Raw genomic sequence first — 24,430 nt, 5'->3', positions numbered from 1 at the left:
TGAAACCGCTACTTTCAATCTCTTCCTTGGTAAGCTTTTTCAGTTTTAAAGATAGGAAATTACATACCAAAATATAATTGTATATTTTAAAAAGGTAGTACAATATTGCTACTTACCTATTTCTAACATATTTATGGTAACACATGGACTATGTGGCCTTTTCTCTACTTAAAATAATCATTATAACATAAAACAGCTGCTACATAAATGCTTTGTAGCTGTTGGTCCCTTATTTTGCTGGCGTCCAAACAGATCTTAGGAAGTGATTCTCCAGTTGGGTCTTACAAAATATTTAGAAAAGAAAGCCACAGGCAAACAACTTAAGTGACTCACACGAGAGAACAAAGAGTTAAGACTAATTAACTTTATAATGACAAAGATGTTCTAAAATAAAACTGTATTTTAATTGTCATAACTGTAAAATTAGATGAGAATATCTCCGAATCATCGTTCTGACTCATTCTATAACCACTACAAGGCTAGATATAGCATTCTTCTAATGAAAGTCCTTCACTTAAAATAAGAAAAAAAAAATTACAGGATTTAAAATGATCAACCTGGAAACTTCAGTGCTTTGCCTCATCCAAAATCTGACCAACAAAGAAGTGAAAGAACTCTACTGCTTGTCTGTGTGAGCAATCTTTATTGCAAATCATTCCTAATTCCCACCTAATCTATTTGTACCACAGACTTACGCTGGTTTGTATCAGATGAAAACACCAATCATTCCCACCATTAGACTCACACCTCTCTGCGACCCTCCCAGCTGCGCCTCACCATGTCGTGTGCCCTCCCAGCTGTGCCTCACCATGTCGTGTGCCCTCCCAGCTGCGCCTCACCATGCCGTGTGCCCTCCCAGCTGCGCCTCACCATGTCGTGTGCCCTCCCAGCTGTGCCTCACCATGTCGTGTGCCCTCCCAGCTGCGCCTCACCATGCCGTGTGCCCTCCCAGCTGCGCCTCACCATGTCGTGACCCTCCCAGCTGCGCCTCACCATGCCGTGTGCCCTCCCAGCTGCGCCTCACCATGTCATGTGCCCTCCCAGCTGCGCCTCACCATGTCGTGTGCCCTCCCAGCTGCGCCTCACCATGCCGTGACCCTCCCAGCTGCGCCTCACCATGTCGTGACCCTCCCAGCTGCGCCTCACCATGCCGTGTGCCCTCCCAGCTGCACCTCACCATGTCGTGTGCCCTCCCAGCTGTGCCTCACCATGCCGTGAGCCTCCCAGCTGCACCTCACCATGTCGTGACCCTCCCAGCTGCGCCTCACCATGTCATGTGCTCTCCGCATTACCAGCTCCCCACTGAGCGTCTGTGTTATCTCCAACCTATACGTTCCTATGGAAGTGTCACTGCAGCTTGTTTCCTCCGTGTGCAAAACGAATCCACCTTTCCTCTAAATAACATTCTCTTCCCACGTCTCCTTCTCTATCAATAACATCACCACACACTAACTCAGTGGCTTCAAACATGATTTGATTCCTTCTTTCCACCACTGATCCCACTTGTTTACTCTTTCAGAATGCCTCTTTCACGTGGTTTTACCTCATCCCACTCTTACCCATCTGGAACTTTGTCATCTTGTGCCTAGAATCTGTACTGGCTTCCTCACTGGCTTCCTTAATCCATTACTCTACCCATTCAATCCAGCTTGCTTTGTACAGCCAAACTTAACATGTGTGGACTATGTATAAGCCTGGTTTTCAATGACACATTACGAAAACTGCTGTCTTAACCATCACAGACGTCCTGATTGCAAACTGCAGGGACTTGGAATAAAGTCCAGCTCTCATCCTAAATCTCTTTTATCCTTGCAATTTTAGGCATGGCAGACCACTTTCACTTTTTTCAGCTGCCAAGGCACTGCAGTGTCACTTCCTCTCCAGCTTCCCTGTCTTCTGCTTCTGTTTCTCATTTCCTTATCTTCTTCTAAAGAACACCCTCTTCTTTCTTCTTCCCACAAGCTCCATCACAGACATCTCATTCATTTACTCAGTTTTAACCAGCAAATCCTCAAATTCTCTCTCATCATGGCGTCTTCTGAGCTCCAGACCAGCATCTAATTAACCAAAGCACATCTCCACGTGCAGGTTCTGCCAGCACCTTACACTCAAAAATTGAGAAGCTACGACAACATTCTCCCACTGCACGGCTCTTTTCTATAAGAAACTTACAGAAGACAGGATGCTCTAAAATACTCTGGGTTTGAAATCCCCCGCTCTGTGGAATTGTCCATCACCCTGACCATCCACAGCTGGGTCACTGCCAAGTCTTTTGTGGCTTCTCTAGTGCCAGTACCTAAATTCAGACCCTGGTTTTCTCTCTTTTCAAGTTCCCTTTAATTGTAGTAAAATGCACATGATATAAAACGTACCATCTTAACCATGTCTAAGTGACAGTTCAGTGGAGGTAGGTACATTCACACTGCTGTACAACCACCACCACCACCATCCATCTCTAGAACCCTTTTATCTTGCAAAACTCAAACTCTGTCCCCACAAAACGATGCCTTGCCATCCCCCCCTCTTCAGCCCCTAGTAATGACCATTCTACATTTCTATAGTCTGTCTCTACGAAGCTGACTTGTCTAGGCACTTCATATAAGTAGAATCATACAGTATCTGTCTTTTTTCATATAAGTAGAATCATACAGTATCTGTCTTTCCTGCAACTGGCTTATTTCCCTTCGCACGATGTCCTTAACAGCCATCCCTGCTGTGGCACGTGTCAGACCGGCCATCCTTTTCAAGGCTAAATAACTCCACTGTAAGCATGTGCCACTTTGTTTATCTGTCCTCCACCCAGGACACCTGGGTTGCTGCCCCCTGTTGGCCACTGTGAATAATGCTGCCACGAACGGGGTGTGCAAATGTCTCTTTGAGATTCTGCTTTCAATTATTGTGGGATGTCCGCCCGGAAGTGGAATTGATGGGTCACATGGCCATTCTATTGTTCATCTTTTGACGAACGGTTACGTCACCGTCCTTTTCTCTTGCTTGGATGGCATGAACTTGTCACGCCGCCCACCTGCAGCCTCTCCTCTCACTGTGAAGGCTGCAGTGGGAATCACCCGTCTGAGGCACAGTCCAGACCCCAGTGCACTGCCTCCGAGGGCAGGGACTCCTCCCACAGAGAGCAGCAGGGGACCGAGTGCTCAGGGCCGGACCAACTGAGCGAGGGGGCTGGAACAAGCCCAGCTTCGCTGACGTGGGCTCATGGCTTCTGAGGTAGCACAGACCCTTCAGTGGGCTGGCATTCAACACCCCATAACACTCATCTGACAAACTATAAAAGCCGAAGCGATCACAGATCTGATGCCAAACCCAGTGCAAAAGAAAAGGAGAGTCTGTGTCTCAAAACGCATTCCCAGCTTCACTTCCCATTACTTCCCAGTACACGTTCCTCCAACAAATTTAAGTGCTTGCCATTTTCAAAACATTTCCTTCCTACCCACAAGTGACAGTCCAGGGGCCCAGGGCCAAGATTTGGCCAGAAAAGTGTTTTGTTTGGCACAGGATTTTTGAAAATATTTGATTTTGAATGTATTTGTAGGAAGGGGAGCTGCCTTCTGCAGTGACCCGGCCCCGTGGCAGCCCACGTCCCTCTCCCAGGACACCCACCCAGCCCGACCTAAGCTGAGTGAGCTGCAGACACCTCAGTGAGTCGGCCTCGGCCTCTGCTCACCATCCAGGCTCTGCTCCCCACATGTCCACACCTGCTCGGGGTCCAACCAAACGTCACTTCCTGACTCCTTCCCAATCCTCCAAACCATAAGTTACCACTTCTGTTTTCTTCTGGCACTCGGATCATTCTACTCCTTCAGTATTTACAGAACTTATATTGCGGTCTGTGTCATTATTATATACTTTTCTTATCAGGTCTACACATGGTAAGTACCGTGAGGTCAGGTTCACTGTCTTGTTAATTTGGGTGTCTCTCCCAGCACAAAGCCATGTGCGTTGGACATTTAGGTATCCGGTGAATGTCAAAGTGAATTAAAATTAAGTGGAAAAACATTTTTATTTAGAAAAGCCTGGTTTGGAGTAAGATTTTTCCTTTCAGGTTCACTCGTATAGGCAGATATATTCCGTAAACTTATGAGTGAATAACTCTCAGGTACATAATAGCTGGGGGCTTCTTTCCCAGGGAACTTCATGCTGGTTTCATAAACGCTTACCTACCTATACACAGAGCACTGATAGCGAATAGGGTTCTGCAGTTGCACAGACCCCCTGTTCCTTCCGGCTCCATCATTCTACGTACGACCTGGGGCTGGTGCTTACGCTCGCTAAGCCTCAGGGGCCCATATAATGGTGGCGTTCAGCATGTGGGTTCACTGTGAGGACTAAATGATACACTGCACAGGAAGCACTTAGTACAGACCACCACATGTCCTTAATGTTCAATAAACGTCCACCTTCATATCTAAGGTTGCTAATAAGATAAACCAAAATGAATAGGGAGAAACATGATTTCGTAATTCTTTGTTTGTATGGTATTAAAAAATACATGTACAAATTAAATAAGCTCTTTTTCATCATCTAAATCCCCAAGGCAGCTAATTATTATATTTTATTTACATTTTAAATTATAATTAAATTTAAAGATATTTATAGTATCTTTCATTATGAACCTCACTTGGAATAATAAAAGGAAGATTAAGCTTACAAAAACCTCTTCAAAATGTACAAATTTTATTTGGTTCCTTGCCTGCTGGGCGAGATTTCCCATCAATTAGACTTCTGGAATATATCCAGATAGCAGAATTTGAAGATACTGAGACTTTTGTTCCCAGAAACAGATCTGACTCTCTGCCTAAGTTTCCACTGAAAAAAACATAACATCAAGATAATGTAGCCTTTTGGCAGAGAACTGGGAACTCAGAGCATAGTCAGGGCTGTGCTACGGTTGCAAAGATGAGGGACTAAATTTCCATCACCAGTTACGATGGCTTTATTACATTTATTAGAATGTTTATGTTTTCCCCAGTCATTCTTCTTTAGTCAATGGCACTAAGGAACAAACTGTCCCAGAGTAATCAGTACTTGAAGACACGCTTTTTTCCTGAAATACAGCATTTGTACAAAAAATGTTTCCCAAACTATGTTCAAATGTTATAACATTTTAAACTAATAAAGCATTAACCTTTAATAACTAGTTCTATGCAAAGTAGTAAAAAAAAATCATAGAAAACATTACAATGCAAAATTATGTTAATTGAAAAAAACCCAACTACCTGAAAAAACATCTAGTTAAGAAAAACGCTCTTTGCAATTGATGCCCAATGCGTGGACTGGTCTCCTAGCAAACATCTCCGAAAGAACCTGTGGGCCAAAGGCCACTTTCTGAGAACTGGGCCCTAGCAGGCATTCGTCTTGGGAAGGGAAAGTGAAGAAATAAGTCAGAATGACCATGACACTTGAAAAGGGACACAGCCAGGCCTGGGGACACTCACAGACCTGCAACTTCACTCACTCAGTCATTCATTCCACACACACCGACCAACTTCCCCCCTGTGCCAGGCACTGGCAGATGCCAGGAAGTCAGCTAGGACAAGATGCCTGTCCCCAAGAATAGCAGGGTCTATGCAGAGGGAAGCCATGTAAGATTTAAAACCCCTGGGGAGAACTGTTGAAGCAGATATACGAAAATCCTATGAAATTTGTATGTAAAAAAACAGAAGATTTAGTAAATAACTACCATAGTGAACTAAGTGAAGTCAGAGAAGTTGTGTGTGCACACACACACGCACGCGCACATACATGCATGCACACTCACCCACGCACACACATGCGCGCACACACACGCACGCACACACTCACCCACGCACACTCATGCACACACGCACACACACACGCACACACACACGCACACACTCACCCACACACACACGCACACACACTCACCCACGCACACACACATACGCACACACGCACGCACACACACGCACACACAATTAAATCCCAGCCAGGGGTTAAAGGGCAAGCCAGCGTCCGCCAGATGGGGCCTGTCTGGCTGGAACACAGAAGCATGGAGACTAGAAGGGAGAGGTGAGCTCAGAGTAGGGGGAGAGTTTTGTACAAATGAACAGAGCGCTGAGGTGGTAGCCTGGGGTCCAATGGTTAATGGTCTTCTAAGGAAACTGAAAGTTTTGAATTTCCTACTTTAGAGGAAGGGAGCGGTGGGAGTCTCATGGCTACATCTTAGAGCACAGGAAACCCGGGGACAGCATCCCAGGCTGCTGAGATAGTCTCAGGGAGATTCCGAGAGCCTTCCACCACTCTGGTGACATCGCGAGAGGAGAAGGGCGGTACAGAAACACGCCACTGACCACATTGGCTGAGCTTCTACCCTAGAAGTGAATTTGTTCTGAGATGACTGACAAAACTAGGCAGAAGCAGCATTAAGAACCCAGCATGGAAGGAGAACTGACTCTGGGTGGTGAACACACAATATGATATATAGATGCTGTATTACAGAATAGTGCACCTGAAACCTATGTAACTTTACTAACAATGTCACCCCAATAATCTTTAATGAAAAAAAGAAGAATCCAGCGTGTTCTACATGGTAGGAACATGAAAATTAAATTATTGTTTTCTATTTCTGGCACCACTTTTTAGTTTTTAAAAAAGATCACTGCAGTGGATGGTTTGGCTCTTTCATCATGTTAACAGCCCAAAAGGCATGTCTACATCCCCATGGCACTACCAAAACTGTCTGTTAGCAAATCAAGAGTCAGTTCTTTCCATATGCAAGTTCTTCCCTTGTATTTGACCTCAGTGACAAACACTTGAAGTCCTGGGAACACTTACTCGGCAGTAATCCAAAGTCGCAACGTACTCGTAAGATCCCAGAGACAGCTCCGGCTTCTCATAGTGGTCCAATCTCCTTCCAACGTGGTCCAGATGTTGGAAATAGAACGGTGGGACTAACAGAAACAAAACAGGAGAGGAAATCTTTTGTTTTCATAACCCAGACAATTGAATAAGTTTTCAAAATTTATTGTGGGAGGAAAGGAGTATGAGAAAAAAAAGTATTTTAAAGCTGGAATATAGTACATTCTAAATATCCCGTATCTAAAAAGCACGTTTTGGAAAGAACAAGGGTTTTCTAAAAACTCTTCATGACCCTTCTACAGGTTACTGATGACAAAGAACATTTATGACTTGGACCATTGTGAAGACGTAGGAAAAAAGGACTGGTGCTCTTAGGTGTCACAACCAACATTTAACTGTCCCTGTCTAGTTACCTCTTTTAAAATGAATTCTGGCTTTTCTAACCATTTCCATTTTCAATACACCTAACAGAAACATGCACTGGTTATGTGGACTCCTCTCTGATCTGCACTATTTATTATCCGTTAATTAAGCGCTGTCTTCAGCCCTGGGGGTTTGCACGGCAACCTGACTGTCTGGGCTTCACAGTGGACAGGATTACTGTATTAGGGAAAGACTACACCACTGAGATCTCAGCTGAGGAACCCTTAATTTGACTCAAATGTCTCAGAAGGTTAGTTCTGGCAAAGACCGGGAAGCCACCCAACAGCACAGGAACGCCCATGAGTCACACACTGAACACTTGCACAAATAAGGCCTGGCATCTGTGCAAACGCATCCCGGGCCTTGAGAGTAAGAGGGCTGGCTACTGACCACTGACAGCAGGACTCAATACCCGGCGGTGCTCTGGTTTTAGGCTTTCCATAAAGAACAGCACTTTCATTGGTGAAGCCACAGAAGTAGTGCCTTTTGCTTTAAAACCAACAACTCAGTACTCTTCATCTTCAGCTGTGAACTAACACGTGGATTCCTACAGGACTGTTCCCTCAGCTGGACTTAAAAAGGCATCACTGAGGCATGGTCTTCCTAGTTCCTTACCAGGCCGTGGCCACTTCTTTTTAAACAAGTTTTATAAGATTTGTATGTACACATGGATGTCTGAGCTGGGAAATTCCATGTGTTGAGAGATCATGGAAGTGGGACAGTGAGTCTCAGCCGAGCTAAGTAAGCTACAAGGGCCTTAACTGCAACTTTGTGACCTTCAGATGAACTAGAGCAGGGGTGTCCAAACTTTTTTCAACGTTTTTCACCAAGGGCCATATGCAGTAAAATATACAAACAGCCGGGCCACTCACTCAAGGTGAAGTACGTATTGCCTCACCTGGTTTATTTAAGTAAACTAAACATATTTTTGGAATTTGCTGTGGGCCAATAAAAAATGGATCGCGGGCCGCAGTTGGCCCGTGGGCCGCAGTTTGGACAGCCCTGAGCTAGAGGATGCTGCATTGGCTGTCTTAGGGTGTACGCTGCAGTGATTTCTACGTAGTTCCTATAATTCATTTTCATTTACACATCTGCACGGGATATGTGAAAAAGTTTCCATTTAAAATGAACTAATTTGATATTTGTTTGTAATTAATACTATCTGTCATGTTTTATAAATCAATTTCAAGTCATCCCATAAATTACACGCTGCCATGTGACACCTGTCCCCTGCACGTCTTCTGGCCTCACGTGCTCCCCACTCTGTAGCCTCTGGACACTTGGAAGGGAACAGAGTGGCACCCTGTAACCAAGCCTGCTGGGTTCTCTAACTCAACAAACCTCTGCCTGCTTTAACCCTAAATGGAGAATGTAAGTATCCATGCGACTCTAAGGCAGTCCGCCTTCCTTGCAGAGACAACTATTTGAGCCCAGTGTGAATAAGCCTGTTGGAAAATGAACATGGCACCTGCTAAGAGTGGGTGCCCAAGGGAGGGGACTTGTTGTTAGAGACACACGAGCTCTGAGTGGTTTCTCTAAGCGGACACTTCGGGTGTTTGTCCAGAGAGTGCATCCCAAACTGAAAATCTTGGATGTTCTAAGTGGACAGATCCTGGGTCAATTTCTAATCACCTTCCTAAGGAAGCTGAGGGCCAGAGTGAAGACACTGAAGGGCTGGTGACCCCGGTGGAGACATTCAACGAACTGCTTCTGGGGGGGCATCTGCCTCCTCCTGACCTTTTCCCCCAAACTAAAGCACAGAGAAGTGAACTGTCACAGGTTCCTGAAATCCAGGTCCCAGGCCTGTGTGGAGCCACGGATTTGGTTGCAGATTTTGTCCAGGATGAGAGAAGGAGCAAGACCTTCCTTAGAAAGAGCAGCAATGGTGGGGACGCGGCAGGACGGAGTCCCACGGTACGTGCAGTGTGTCCCGAGTAGGTAGATGCCACAGCTGCCGCAGGGAGACAGAAAACTCGTGCTCTCAAAGTCATCACATGGTTCTAGAAAAACTCTGTAAATGTCATTGGATGTGGGAATGTTCTCAGCCTGAGCACGTGCTTTGACTCAAAAGAATTAAAAATACAGACATGTTATAAATATAATAAATGGAAGTGCTTTCAGCAAGCTTGTGGAGTTTTCAACATCGGTGAATTCACACTGGAATGGAGTTGAAAAATACAGTGAATCTAGGGAAGTCCCTTGTATGAATGTTTTATATTGGAGGGGGGAAATCTAATATACATGTTAAAATCCTTGGTTATACCTTAGCTTTTCCTAAATATTGATGAGCTCACATTTAAGAATAATTCAGAGGAATAAGGAAAGATCTCTCGTTTATCATCTGTGAACATACATAAACATAGATAACACATAGATAAAAGAAGGTTCTTTGTAATTTCCCTGGAAAGAAAGCCACCAGAAAATGGTTTGTTTGCAACATCCAAGCTCCTCTGAGCGATATAAACGCATGAGCCCCACGTGGAAGTTGCTATGTTTCTTATAAAACTCAAAAGCAGAGCATTTCATTTCCACAGTTTATTTCCACCAAGGCTCAGTCCTCTGAATTATTCTGGAATGGGAACTCATCAGTGCTGAGGAAACGCTCAGGTGTGAACCCAGGGCATCACGGCATTTTCCTAAGTGAGAAGGGTCGTGGTTTCCCTTTCCGAGGCGCCCCCGCGGCAGCCCGGTGTGCCCGCACTCACCGTCGTTGACACAACTGCAGAAGCCACACTGGTAGCGCCTTCCGCCCTCCGTGAACTGCATGAATGGGCACATGTAGGCCTTGCACCTGTTGCACCTGACGGGCCCACTCTCTCCGTGGTTCACCAAGTACAGGGGCGTCTGCGGGAAGCAAGCAAAGTGACAGAGAGCTGGTGACCGGGTTTCTAGGCATTGCAGCGTGCCCACGGGACGATCCGGAAAGTCTTCTGAGGCACCCATCAAGGACCGCTTAATGCTCAGCATTCACCCGGAGAGTAAAGAAGCCTCTCCTGATACCTCGGGGTTCAGAGCAACACCCAGTCAAAATGAATTTAAATTGGCACCTCACTTCTAAGCATGTATGTGTGCTCATGTACACGTGGGCATGTATATTTCCCTACATGTGCGTGAAGACAGTGATGGTCTGAGTACGTAACAAAGCTCATGCTGAAAAGGGCCTGAACACCTTGTATCACACAGTTTGCTAAGGTTGTTCATTGACTGTAAAGAAAGAAGTGAATTGGGTCTGATTTTAAAAGCTCTAGTTTAATCGCCCTTTAGAAAGTGCCATCAAAGTATACAAAGTGTTTCTTCCAAAATGCAGGTACCTGAAAGAGTGTCAGTAATGTTCACTCACTTAGGCAGAGGCCGCCCTGCCTGTTTGTTACATGACAAAATGTTTCATAAAGTACTCTCAGTGTGGCAGGCTGCTCGTGCTTTGCTAGAACTGAAAAAATAAATATTTCAACTGCTTCTTCCTCATAAACATGCATGAAACTGTTACACGTCTTTTATTTACAGCTTGAAAGTGGAAAGGCTCAGCATTAGAAGTCTGCCTTGTTTCTCAGCGCCACAGGCTTTCAGAATAAAACCACAAAGACTCCTCTTGTTTTTATAAATCTCCTTAAAGATAACATTTCTAGAAAAGCTTGAGACGACAGGGTTTGGCACTTCAGCTACATTTTCCTTTAAAGAATAAGAGGTAAATAAAGCAGACTGCCTCCTAGCAGAGAAGGAAGGAGGCAACGATGAGGAGGTGTGGAAAGCCGTTTTCTGCTCATCTTAGAAAACCGAGATGTACTGCTTGTTCCGGCCCAGGTGTTCAGTATGAAAACCTATCCTCTGCTGAGGTTTCAGAAATGAGTTGTGAGGTCTCAGAGCAGGAAAACAAAACAAACAAACTAGACAAACAAATGCACAAAAGACAGGTTTAGTATAACACATAAAAGAACCAGGGGTAGAATTTTTTTAAAAATCCAGAATCAACCACCCCACCCCCCCATACTGCCTCTGCACTGCTCTCTCCTGCACGTCTGGCCCCCAGGAGGGCAGAAAGCCTTGGCCCTGCACATGACATGCATGGTCTCCTCTGCTCCCAGCACGGGCAGGGCTGTGCCATTGGTAGGGTTGTGACGAGGAGTCAATGAAAACTGATGCGCAGTGCAGAGCACAATGCCTGGAACAAATCACTGGGTAAATGGTAACTGTTGTCATCCATCTACACAAAACAGCCCTTCCTCTCGTAAACCTACTCGGCTCAGGAGGGAGTATATTTAATAGGAGAGTTATCGTTCGTTAAGGCTGCGATAGGCTTGAGTTTCTAAGGCATTTATTTATACAACCTTTAAATTAGCCAACTTGTTACTGGAAAGTGTTATAGTAAAAATGACCTACAAGGCAGGGAATCTACCTTGCAGGAGATTTTTTGATAGAATCTAAGAATTTGATTTAAATATATATATACATATTCAAATGTTGATATATATAGAACATTTTCCTATACAAGCTTTTTGTTGGAAATCCATGCAATGACAAATGTGTATCCTCTTTAGCAGGTAATAAGAAGAACATAGTCTGAGGGGATTAGAGGGAAACCACAAAAAGATGTAGGTACAAGGAGAAGCTTAGGACAGTGGATGGAGAACTAGAGTAGGAAGTCAAAGACAGCAAAAACAATAAGGGTGCTTTTGCTGGGTCCAAATCTGATAATCAGTTGTGCCTTTGGTTGCTGTCTTTCTTACAACTTCAACCACTGAAATCAAGAGATGCTTTCAAGAGTTAACCTGGGCAGAAAGTCTGCAATTGGAATGTACTCCGGTCAAGTCTACTTTTCTCAGAGTTCAAAGACAATCATCAATGCCCTGACGACTTCAGGAACAAAACACGATGCAAGGATCCGCTGGGCAAAGCAGACGCAATGCAAGGAAAATTGACCTTATTCTTACCGATATGATTTACTCATAGGCAGGCCCAGCCTAAAGTTACTGCAAAATTGTCAGCAACTAACACCTAATGCTCTAGTTCCAGCAGATTCAAACTTGCAGAACTGAAAAGTCTAGTGAGAAACTGGAGTTGAACGATGACTGCTGTTCAGCACACTCACATTTTTTTCTATCTTCACTCTGTTGGAAATGGGGTGATGGATAGGTAAGTAAGGTCTTCAGACAATTGAGGTGACAGCAAAGAATGTTAAAAGCTTTTTAACTGTTTACATTTTCTTGTGGGCAACCAGACAAGGGTAAAATTACACCATCTTGTTTTATCTCTCAGGCCCTGCTGAAAACCATCAGAGGTTTTTCTTTGCTCTCTCCAGATGTCTGTTCCACCGTAGTGTGCATGAGCTCATATGTAGCTAAACTCACTTTCTTTCTGAGTTCAACTTGTGTGTATACAGCTTTTCAAAAAAAAAAAAATCTATTTTCTTCCCCAATACTACCCCCGCAAAAGTATTCTATTTTCGTAATTTTGCTTATAAATGTGCTTTACTCTTTTTGGCTTCTAGTGTTTTCCTGCTTGCTCCTTCTTTGTTATTCTCTTAAATGGAAAAAGGGACGGAATGGAGACATTGGCCCCAAACCGTCCTCGGGCGAGACGTGGTTCTGGTCCCGTGTGGCATGAGTTACACAACATGAAAGTGACGGGCAAGCTGAGGAAACAAGAGGCAGGACAATGACAGCTGAGGTGTCTGCTTGTATTTTTAGATGACCAGGGCTGTGCCAAATACTATACTGGTACTGATTTTAATTAAGGAGCTTTAATTGAATAAAATGTCTCTCTTTTTTGTGCATGTGAAATGCCATGCTGTCCAGAAGCAAGAATATAATTCACAGAGAAATTGGGTTCAGTGTGAAAATGAAGTAAGTGACTCAACATGTTGCGTACGGCGGGGTTTAAATCCCTCGTGAAGATTCTCGTGATCCGTACGCAACGTGTTATTAAGAACAAAACAAAACAGAACACTTTTGGTTATTTTTCCATGTGAAGGAGTAGACAACAAGCTGTATCAAGCAGTAACTCTTTGGCACTACCTACGCAGTTTGTAAAGTTTTCTTATTTTAATATATTATCAGTTTCCAGAGTCTTCCTGCCATGCTCTCAGGTAACTTTCAACACTTGTATAGTCAGGTCTGGGACTATTGTCTAGTGGCTAGAAAGACATTTAAAAAACGAGGATGCAAAGATGCAGTTAAAAGCTCAAGGTAGGAGTAGAAAGAATCCTTGGGAAATCATCATTAATAAAAGTTCTCTTAAACTTAAAAGGCAGTGGTAAACTATTCACAGACGGTATTTCCAAAGCAAAAGTAAATGCTCAAAAAAAATAATAAAGCACAACCTAAAAAGATCTGGCATGGAGGATTTTTATAGTCTGTAACGCATGTATTTTTGTAACTATGTAACTAAGCAAAGTCTGAATAAATGAGCCTCGCTACATCATCTCTGCTTTAGAAAACTGATGAATAACAGAAGGCAACTAAGTATCTTACTAGAAGCTGATACATCGTCTCTGCTTTAGAAAACTGGTGAACAGAAGGCAACTAAGTATCTTACTAGAAGCTGATACATCCTCTCTGCTTTAACAGTAGGCAACTATCTTACTAGAAGCTGATTGTCTCAGACCTGGACAGCTGAAGAACACATTAACACAGGTCCGGTAGGTGGCGCTGTGCAACTAAAAATTAAAACAACACAATTTCTTCGTAAGTAATAAGAGTCAAGATAATTATGCCACATTCATTTTTTGTAACTCTAATCACATTTAACTGAAGTTAATGTCAGCTGTTACAATAACAAAATTAAGAAACCTATACTTTTCCTGAAAAAAACTTTAATGGTTAAAAAATATTCTGGGTGAAACAAAATGAGATTAAACTATAATACAGGCTATTTTAAGCATAACTTGTATAGAAATGACAGAATGTGGCAAATGCAGGAAACAGGGGGTTTGTGGGAAGACTGTCCCTGAGTACGGCTGGTGACAAACTCCGACAGCCTGGGAAGTGAAGGGCCTGGGGAAGCCAGTGCTCGGCTGCCAGGTTCTGCTCTGCACACTCACGTTCAAGTGCAAACTGACAAAGCAGAGGCGCTCCGCGGCACTGTGATGGAGAAATGGTTTCCCAAGGTGAACACTCACCTTCCTGTTGGAACACAGGTCACAGGCAACCGTGTGGATGGAGGGAGGGGCAAGACAGACGGGCCAAATCTGAGATGCAGGAACAGCCTGACTTAGGAACGGAAACCTTCCCATGTCCAGGAGGTCGATGGGTGAAAACTGTCAGCGCACCCCCTTTCTTCTCAAGAACTATTTGCCCCTCTACCTCCTCCTCATTTTTCAGTCCCCGAGTTTCCCTAAGCTTGAATACACGCACATACACAAACTCACTTTGACCATCAGCTTGCCCCCATCTTCTCAGACTGGCTTACTAATTTTGGAAATGTTCATATTTTCCATTTTCAGAGTATACTTCTCTTCCCCGTTTTCCTTCATTAGAAGTCTCCAGGAAGGTACATGTTCCTTGACTTTGTGGTCATGCCCACGTGCCCAATATTCTTCTACTTCACTGAGTGCCTGAGGGAACATCTCAGCTAAATCATAACTGGCAATGGGAGAGGAATCTTGGCCGAACATGGTTTCTAAGTCAGATCAGAGTTACAGCAAGACCACCTGCCAAACTGTGACCCGGTCCTCCAGCTCGCAGAGGACCCTGTTCAACATCGGGTTAACCCCAGGAAGTCACCACAGATGCACACAGCTGGCAGCAATGGCCTCACCCTGCCAAACGCAGCCCCAGCCTGCAGCTCCCTCTGTGGCTGGAGTTCTGCTTAGTGTTTGCATCTGTCTCAGGAAGGGGTCAGCTGGTAATTTGGATTAATTGGGGGATCTAAGTAGAAAAGAGAATCCAGAACCTGTGATGGACAACTACCCTTTAAAAATGCTAAACATTCAGACCGCTAGGCATGCTGTGGACGCGTGGAGTCAGATTCCCAGAGGATTGTGCCCAGAAGCTCAAATGAAGAGTCGGTACCAAGTGCACTGGTTCCACATTTCTATAGGAAAGGGACCAAGCAGCAGCCTGTGTGCTTTCTATTTTTAGCTTTGCCATGAATGACACTCCATCAGCCTAGACGCACAGAAAACATAAGGGCAATCAGCTACTTACTGTACAAACGTCTTCTAAACAGCAGTGCTATTTTGTTAGACTTTTTAAAATAACAAGTATGGCCTGAAAGAATACTATTTTCTGAATACCTTTTAAAAATCATGTTATGTATCTTCTAAAAAGAAACAGGGCCTGACAATAAAACACCCAATATACTGTATTGATTCTAAGAATATATTTATACTTTTCAAGGATGTTTTTATTGGCCCTTGTAAACCTAAAACTTTGTTTTTACATTTCCAGAAACATTAAGCTCTTGCTAGTGTGTGTAGCACTGGAGAGATTATCTTCAATTTTTTTCTCTTTAAAACTGTTAGAGTCTATTTATTCTTCTTATAACTATTTCTAGAGAACATCTCTTTAATTTGGAAATTAGTCTTTTTTGGTTTGGGGGGTGTTTATTTTTGTGTATCCAGCACTGAAAAATCCTGAAAAATTTTACTCATTCTACCTTATAATACTTGTAAGGCCATAACTATCACCTGCATGATTCGTAGTTTACAATGCTTTACATTTACATAAAATCTCAATTTGACGGGGAGACGCTAACACTGGGGCCGGAAATTCCCATCCACGTGCTCAGGAGAGTGGAAGGTCAGTGGCCGGAGGGGACTTGTGCACTCAGCTGCAGAGCTGTGCCCTGAATTCTCCTTCACTCGCCCCCCCGACTTACCCTCTGGGTTGCGTGCTTCTGCGGAAAAGCACTGCGTTCCAGACAAAGCTGCCGGGACCCGCGGTCCGGCCCTGAGCCTCAGTGCTCCCACTAACCAACCACTAAGTTCTCCTGTCTTTTCTCTGTCTGTACAGGAGCTACTTTCCATCTGTTCAATCTCGTTTTAACCTCCAAGTAAGTTCTCCTTCCACCTCCCTCAGCAGGTAATTCTGCCTCATTGTTCACAAAGAAAATAAAAATTCTCAGACAGGAATGGCCTGGACCCTCCTCCAAATGACCAGCACCCACCTACTATTTCCTTTCCCTCCCCGTCCTGCTGCAGGAGAAGGGCGCCACTCTGTCCTCCAGGCTGCTTCTAAGAGACCTTGTCTGAAGTGGGACAGGTCTGTGGCCCCTGAGGGTGGGCACTGCCACTTCAGCCGCGTGTCCCCACACCACCTTGTGCCTGACAGCGGCCAGCACCACTCGCTCCTCAGATCCATGCTCTGCACGACCACCTTTTGTTGTTGGTCTCCGATAGCACAGCACCTGACAGAGCGGGCAGCCAATAGTTTCACAATGAATGAACAAAGCCTCTGCCAGGTACCCACAATTTACTGCCATAAGCCCAGGGCACTTCACAGTAGGTGCTAAAGCAAAAGGCACAAATCAAGGAAGAAATCGCTTGTGATGGGGTGTAAATAAAGGGCCCTTTCAAGGAAGGTCATTATGAGGAGGTGTATTTCCACTGACTGACAGAGACAGACCATTTCAGTGAGAACAGCTAACACTGGAAGAAAAGCGTGGGGTGTGACGGTGGCTGGTAGGCAAGGAGGCTCGTCCAGCTGGGACAAGAGGAGGACAAGGGGTGGAGTGACGTGTGAGGACCTTCAGAGCCAGGCGGGTGGTAGGTCCACACTGGCTAGGTGTGTCTCCCCCCCTCTTCCCCCCCCCCCACCTTTCTCCGTCTGTCTGTCTGTCTCTCCCCACCCTCCCCATCTAACCAGTTATTACCTGGCAACAATTCTGACAGAAGACAGGCGATGTCACCATTCAGTAAGCTAAAATGGTGTCTTTGCGAAAGTGGTACATTCGGTATTGGTTTTGAAACCTGCTTATAAATTAGTAAATTCTATCATATGTGTTACAATTACCATGAGGGATTTTTGGAATTTCTGTTTGTTGTATCATCGCCTATATTTCACTCAATTCATAAAACTCTTTTCAAAATAAAGTCAAAAGATGTCTGAATATTAGGTCTAGCTTTTAAATTAAATTTCTCAGTACAAAGATTTGCTCCTCAACAGCAAAGGGAAGCTAAACGCGCACCACGGATCCCCAGTCAGGGATCGGGCCTAAACTACAGAGCAAACGCTCAACGAATATTTATTGGATGAAATGAAGGACAGAGGAAAGAAGGGGGAAACTGAAGCATAAAAGGAGTCTGAATGAAAACTACGTGAAGGAAGGAGGAAAATACAGGAGTCACATGTGCACCTGACGATGTCTGTTCTTTCACCACAGAAGAGCAGGTCGCGCGCGGTGTGATAAATGCTAACCTGCTAAGTTCCTCCCAAATATACACAAATAAGTACAGCAGGAGAGTCTTCTCCTGGAATGAGTGTCTGGAAGCCGGTCCACCTGTGGCCTTTCTGCAGGAGGGCCGCTCAGCGGGACGGTCAAAACGGACTATGCGCTCCCCTCTGTGACAGGGCCGTTCCTGGCGACGGCCCCATAGTTTCAAAAGGGAAAATCACTGTCGGTGCAGTGAAGGGGGCAGGGGAACATCAGATACTGAACGGCAGCTCTAGGGCCTGAATTATAAATGATTATAAATGGTTCCTCAGCAAAACTGACTGTTCACCTCGGGATGCGCTGATGCAGGCTTCCGGGTTAGGGGTTCACTTCCGGGTTAGGGGTTCACTTCCGGGTTAGGGGTTCATTTCCGGGTTAGGGGTGTACTTGCAAAGATCGGCACCACCGTTCTTGCTCAACAGATGCTGGGGACTTCTGAGGCAGACGCTCCCTCTCAATGAGCTACGATAGTCAGCAATTTTATAGTTGAAACATATTTTCCCACGTGTCTTTTAAACCTTGACCTATTATAGTTTATCTTCTACCCTAAGGGAGAATTATAGTTTGCTGTCTAAGTGTAGGCCACTCACAGAAGACAAGTTTAACTGCTGTAAGAATGCATGATGTCATGTGATGAAATACATTTTAGACTTAAAAACTCCATGAATCCAGTTTCCTCCAAACAGCAGTTTTCTGTTTCTCAAGGGAAAGTTGTAAAATAATCCACTTTAAAGATGAAAGGGTTAAAATAATAAGCCTAGACAGCAAACTCCCTTTGCCTCTCTGGCCAAATCTTCCCTCTGTTTATCTCATTTCTTGAAGCAGCCAAGAAAACACCCTCTAAATACTTTCCTCTGTGCAGGACTCAAGTCTTTACTTAGATGACACCTTCTCAATGGTGCTGCCCCACTACCTGTCTCATCCAAAGCCTTTCCGTCCTCCTTCCAGCAGGGGACTCTCCTCATCTCTCCCTGCCTTGCCTCTGCTGAGATGCCAGCTCCACGAGACTGAGGCCAGAGAGCTCGTCTGTTCACTGACACATCTCAGCACACAGAACAGTGTCCAGCACACACTGGGGGAACGCTAAGTATCTGTTGAATTAAATGCTTGTTGGAATATGGCAGAATACATCAATTAAGAGTCCTTCATAAAAATGGACACTGCTTATAAACTATCCTATCAAATCACAATATGTTATCGCCCAGACTATGGTATACAAGACAACTGGAAAATTCCTAAATCCAGATGTGATTATATTAGGTTGGTACGAAAGTGCGGTTTTTGCAATTGTTTTTAACCTGTAAATGGCAATTACTTTTGTACCAACCGAATACAATTATAAAACTGATGCTGTAAGTAGAATGGATCAAATTATAATCCCGCTTTTCAGGGTAGACACCTACGGAAGCTACATGTTTATGCAAACATAGCTAAAGCTTCTTATGCGAACTGGTTTTCGAGTGGGAAAAAACACGGGCCTCTAGGAGTCGCACAGCCCAAAGCGCTGTCCACATGACCACCGTTCAGTCACCATTCCTGGGGGCAGCCTGGCTGGCCACTGCCAAGTGATGCAGCAAACCATCTCTTCTGAGCTAACTGGATTTGGGCAAATAGTCAAAAGCCATCTGCAGGAAAGACTTGAAACAGGGTTTAAAAAAAGTTAAGACAAAAATTTTAATTTAAAAGAATGGGTGTGATCAATTCAAAAGCATCTGGAGAAATGAACACGTACATATTTATTATATATCAATAACGAGCTAGAAAGAAAAAGAAGATAACTTCTCAATTACCCAAAAACAATAAAATTTGATAGATACGAGCTAATAGACATTTGTTATCCTTTTCCTTTAAGAAAGGAGAAATGTACACAGAAACTGTATGTTTTGAAGTACTTAGATAAGAGGTTTTCAAACCTTTTTAAACTGTAGAGGACAAGAAAGTATGGAATGTAGTAGATCAAACAAACTTAAGTCTCACTGCCATGTTACAGACTCTGATACACTTCAGTTACCTAAGACAGTTCAATTAGGATTAAGAAAAGGGATCCATAGTATCTACATACACTAGATTTTATCATTGTGGCTCTGTTGTTTTACCTGTATTTTGCAGAAATATTATTTAAGAAAGCCAATGATGCTCTTATTTTCCCAAACAATGCATAACATTTTGAAGATTTTAATCTTTTTACATGTATGTCTCCTATGTCCTCCCCCCTTTTTCTCTTATAAATACACACACACACACATACACACTATATATAGACATATACATACATACATACATACATACATACATACATACATACATATATATATATATATATATATATATATATATATATCTTCACATTTATAGTGTGATATTAAAAGAAACAGACATTGGAGGGGAGAGTAATAGTGAAACCTAAGCTAAACTTATAAAGAATCTTAACTGTCCAGGACATTCTTTAAGCAACTGTCACTCTAGACGGCACAGCTGTTTTGTCGCCAGTAATACTAAGAGTGAGGATAATATGCAGTAAGTCCCCTAATGCCTATTTTCCTTAAGAACATATGTGGAGGAGATAAAATGTTTTCCTTGATATACAACATGGAAATTCAAATAGATACGAGGTGACTGAGTAGAGATGCAGGTCTCCGCTTTAGCTTGGATCCTAACTTACCAGTTCCCTTATTACTATGTCACTCATTCAGTATCAAGTACAGCATTAGTACACAAAGTAGTTACTCAATAAACATTTGAGCATAGATCTCCATGGGGAAAATTTCATCAAATTACTTGTCCTCAAAACTCTAGTTTACTTCCATATATAAATGATATCGGGCAATGAAAATATCCCATTAAATGTTTATTTAGCACACAAGGTTCTGGGAAACGCTTTAGGTCTTGGGAATGCAAGAGTGAGGAAAAATTAGATGAGCTCTCTACCCTCACAGAAGCTGGTGGGAAGAAGACACAATCAAATACACAAACACAAAACTGCAATGGTAACACACAGTAGGAGGGATCTCCAGTGAGTGTACGGTGGGGCATCCTGGAAAGCTCTCCTGGGATGTGATTTTGAACCAAAATCTGAAAGTGGAATAGAAATGAACTAGACTAAACAGACAGGACAGAGTGTGGAAGGTGGAGGAAAAATTATTCCAACCAATGCCCATGAAGCACCTTATGAAAAGACAAAAGATGTGTAATGTTTATATAATGGGTGCTTATCAAAAACAGACACCAGGCAACATTTCTTCTTAAAAATGGAAATGAGTTACTCTTTCCACTTATATATGAATATAAATTGTGGCGTCCAATTCAGTTTCCTCCTCTTCCTTATAGAAGTTACGTGAACAAATACGCTTGTATCCCTCGTAAATGTATACACTTCAGGTTAATTTAAATTACTGTAGTTTTTATACTTCTCTTTCTTGTACATAGTAGACACCCAAAATCATGACTGCTGGATTAAATAAAGTTTTCCATGGAGGAATTTATTACTATAAAGCAAATAATCACAAAAATGACAAAGATGATAAGAGTGACTATCATTTCTACCAGCTTATTTTATTTTTAAACTATTTTTCAATTTAATAAAATGAAGGGATGCTATTTTATTCATAAATGAATTCATTTATGAAAGACATGAAGCTCAAAAAAGTAAAATTTTCCAGGACACACTGATGGCATGTGCCTCCCAAATTCCCGCCCTTCCCACCTTCCTAGTCACATGGCTCAGCTCCTGACAAGGAAGCACTTTACACATCACTCGGGCTTCAGGGAAACTCAGGGGCCACTTTCAGACACTGCATGAAACAAACAATTCCAAATTAAAGGTTTGCATTGGGTTTTCTTTTTCCTTCCTTCCTTCTTAAAAATAGGACTTTATATTTTTAGCCTTTTCTTCAGTGAGAACTTGATGCCTAGGAAACTTTCAAATAGAAAACTTGAAAACATTTGACTATATCATACTTGATTACCAAGGGGACAAATCAATTGCACAAATTTTAAGCCTTTGCAATACCTAAGTAGCCACAAAATCTGACTCAATTTAGGAATCATGAAGCAGGGTATATAAATAATGTGTTTCACTGATTCTAAAATCCCATTAACTATAGGAGGCACCACCCAAGCTTCCAGTTGAACATAATACTAAGAAGTCCTTATTAATAAGACATATTCGTATTGCAGAAATGTTAAAGTGTGAGAAAATGTGGGTCTTAGACTTGATGGAAGTAACAGCAAGAGGCTGTAAAATATTTCATTTCCATGGCTCCGCACTGATGCCCAGCGGCCTGTCCAGGGAGGCTGGTACCAAGCTCCTACAGACAATGCCGTACACTCAACGCCAAGCCTGGAAGGTCATAAAACCCACACCTACATTCACTGAACATTAAAGCAAGGCGGAGCATTTTCTTTTTTATTCTTATTTCTCCTAAAGTTATTCTCCATTAAATGAAAAATAAATATTTACATAAATAATTCTGTGATTGAGAAAATCAGGTTGGTGCATTTAGCTTCTAAACTAACTTAAAATAGAATTCTAACGACATTTGCCCTAACAAATGTGACTGTCCCTGTACATCTGTAATTAACACCATTCTAAAAGGGGATGCCATTCTTGTCTTCAGCTGCCAGCTTTTTCATAGCGCTTCATAAACAGTGACCAAAATTCTTAAGGGGTTCCACTTCTACAGTAACAGTTATACATGAAAGTCTTTTAAATGTTATATACTCATAATTCTATTTCTATTGGAGTACATGCATGTGATTTTTCTAAGTATAATTTTATGTTAATACCTTTTAAAATACTGCACTGAAGCAAACAATTTAAGATAACAATGCACATAAAAAACAGATTCAGGCTTTTGAAGCCTTAATTTTAAAAAAAGTTAGGTTTTCTCTAAATTCTTTAAAGGACAAAATGTTATGCAACGATCAGCTTCATTTCAGAGCACATTTACCGCTCTAGCTAGCTGAATTAGAGCTACATGCCCAGTCCCACAGCCTTCCTGTGATCCTGACCTGAATAATACGTGAGATCTCTTACACTGAAAGTGTCATGTAAATGACACCACCTTGGGTTGGGTTGTACAATTTGTTCACATGAATTTCTAATAACATATAAGACAGATGACAAATACATGGTCATCCACGCTGAATGCCCAATAAAGACTACGAAAGTAAGGCAGACACTACATTTCTGTTACTTCTAGATTTCTAGGACACCAGAGCCAGACATGGCCATGGAGGCACAAGTCACAGTAGGGGCAGAGTGAAGACCCAGAGTCACCTCCCGGCTCCTAACCAGTGTCTCATCTTTTGGTTACTACTGTGCTTTGGAGAAAGTTGCCCATTTTTAGTGGTAATCAAAAATTCTTCCTACTTGTTTTGCTGTTCTGCTCTTTATAATGAAATATAACCACCCGCCCTCGTTAATAAGTGATAGACTACATCTACGATTTCTCAAATGATTTTTTCTTTACCCACAGAGCTAGAGAGGTGAATGAGGTTGTGAGTCTGTAGTTATTTAAAAATATGAAACAAAATAGCCAAAGCAGGATAAAAACGTTTACTTCATTTGCAACATGTTTATCAACAGACTCACCTGCTGCCAAGGAAGTTAATAATTAAGACTTACTGTGTTGAAAATATTGATTTAGAGACCTAAAATACCTAGTAATCAAGCATGGTTCTGTAGTTTGGTTTGTCTTTGTCTTTTAAATGCCTGTCAACCGCGAGGAGAGCCCATTTACTCAACTAGAACCGCTACTGAGTGCCTGGACGGTCCTGCCCTCGAGGAGTGCTGAGCAGTAGCCTGGAGTAAAAAAACTTCAAAGAGGTCCAAGATGGACCTTTCAAGATAACTCACAAGCTTGCAGGAGCACCAAGTGCATTGCTGAAACTACTGCCAGCAAAAGCAATGCTGTTTTTATGTGATTCCCCAAATAAAACCTCGACAACCTCACTCATAGCCAGATGTCATGGAAAGCACTTAGAATTTGGATCTTCCAGCTCCAGCAGCAGCACTACTTAAATCAGCTGTGTGACAGTAACAGCCCCACTTACAGGGCTTCTCCCTCTATCAAACCTGGTAACACCCACTTCACAAGCTGCCATCTTCCTGAGACAAGGATGAATGACACTGCAGTGAAGCACAACTTTTTTCCTTTGATGCACTGAACAGCAGTGTGAACTCTGCCCAAACTATGCCAACTCATGCCAGCAAGACTGGCTGAGAAGCCAAAGAGCTGACCAAGCAATCCCGCGGCAAGAGATGGCAGGAAGTGCCTCCCTGACGTAACTCGCTGGTGTGAGCTTATTCCCTGACGGTCTCTGCCTTTTTGTTAATCTCATTTGTCAGTTCTGTGACATCCATTCCTTTTTCTTTCCAATGGCACCATCCTCATATCTACTGAATCTATCAGAATGGGGGTGATCACAGCAAAAAAATAATTTAAACGGTATCTAATAATAGGACAAACATCTTTGTTCATTGAGTCATAACTAAACTAAATGCCACAGAACGAGTTATCCCCGTCAGAGCCTTTTCCACATCGTACAGAAGTTAGCAGTGTACTTGTAAATTTTCTGTAAGTCCTAGCTAGACAAGAGTAACAGGTCTTGTTTTCTCACATCCTTAAATTCCAGCTTGGTTCCTAATGAGAGTAAGTAGGAGGTTATAAATTGAGTGAAATTCAAAGTCTTGAATAAAAGTTTATCTGCCCTAACCTAATTCAGTAAGAGAGGAAATTACTTTGACTATTATATCCATTTATAGCCTAAAAATATATATACAGATATTCCTGAATCTAGT

The 24,430-nt window shown here is 42.9% G+C and overlaps 1 protein-coding gene across 2 annotated transcripts in view; it reads right to left on the bottom strand.

The window, feature by feature from the left end:
* Positions 1 to 24,430, bottom strand: part of SEC24D (SEC24 homolog D, COPII component) — a 76,973-nt gene that overhangs the window by 27,365 nt on the left and 25,178 nt on the right. For both annotated transcript variants that reach the window (XM_019744507.3, XM_019744508.3), the window contains exons 9-10: positions 9,966 to 10,104; positions 6,814 to 6,929 (exon numbers count right to left, since the gene is read on the bottom strand). In XM_019744507.3, coding sequence (XP_019600066.2) covers positions 6,814 to 6,929; positions 9,966 to 10,104 — 255 coding nt within the window. The remainder of the gene's footprint in view (positions 1 to 6,813; positions 6,930 to 9,965; positions 10,105 to 24,430) is intronic.

Source organism: Rhinolophus sinicus, chromosome 15 (assembly GCF_057876585.1).
Source record: "Rhinolophus sinicus isolate RSI-liver-muscle chromosome 15, RSI-T2T, whole genome shotgun sequence".
NCBI lineage: Eukaryota > Metazoa > Chordata > Mammalia > Chiroptera > Rhinolophidae > Rhinolophus > Rhinolophus sinicus.
Note: the sequence above shows the minus strand (reverse complement) of the source record. Positions and strands in the feature narration are given on the sequence as shown.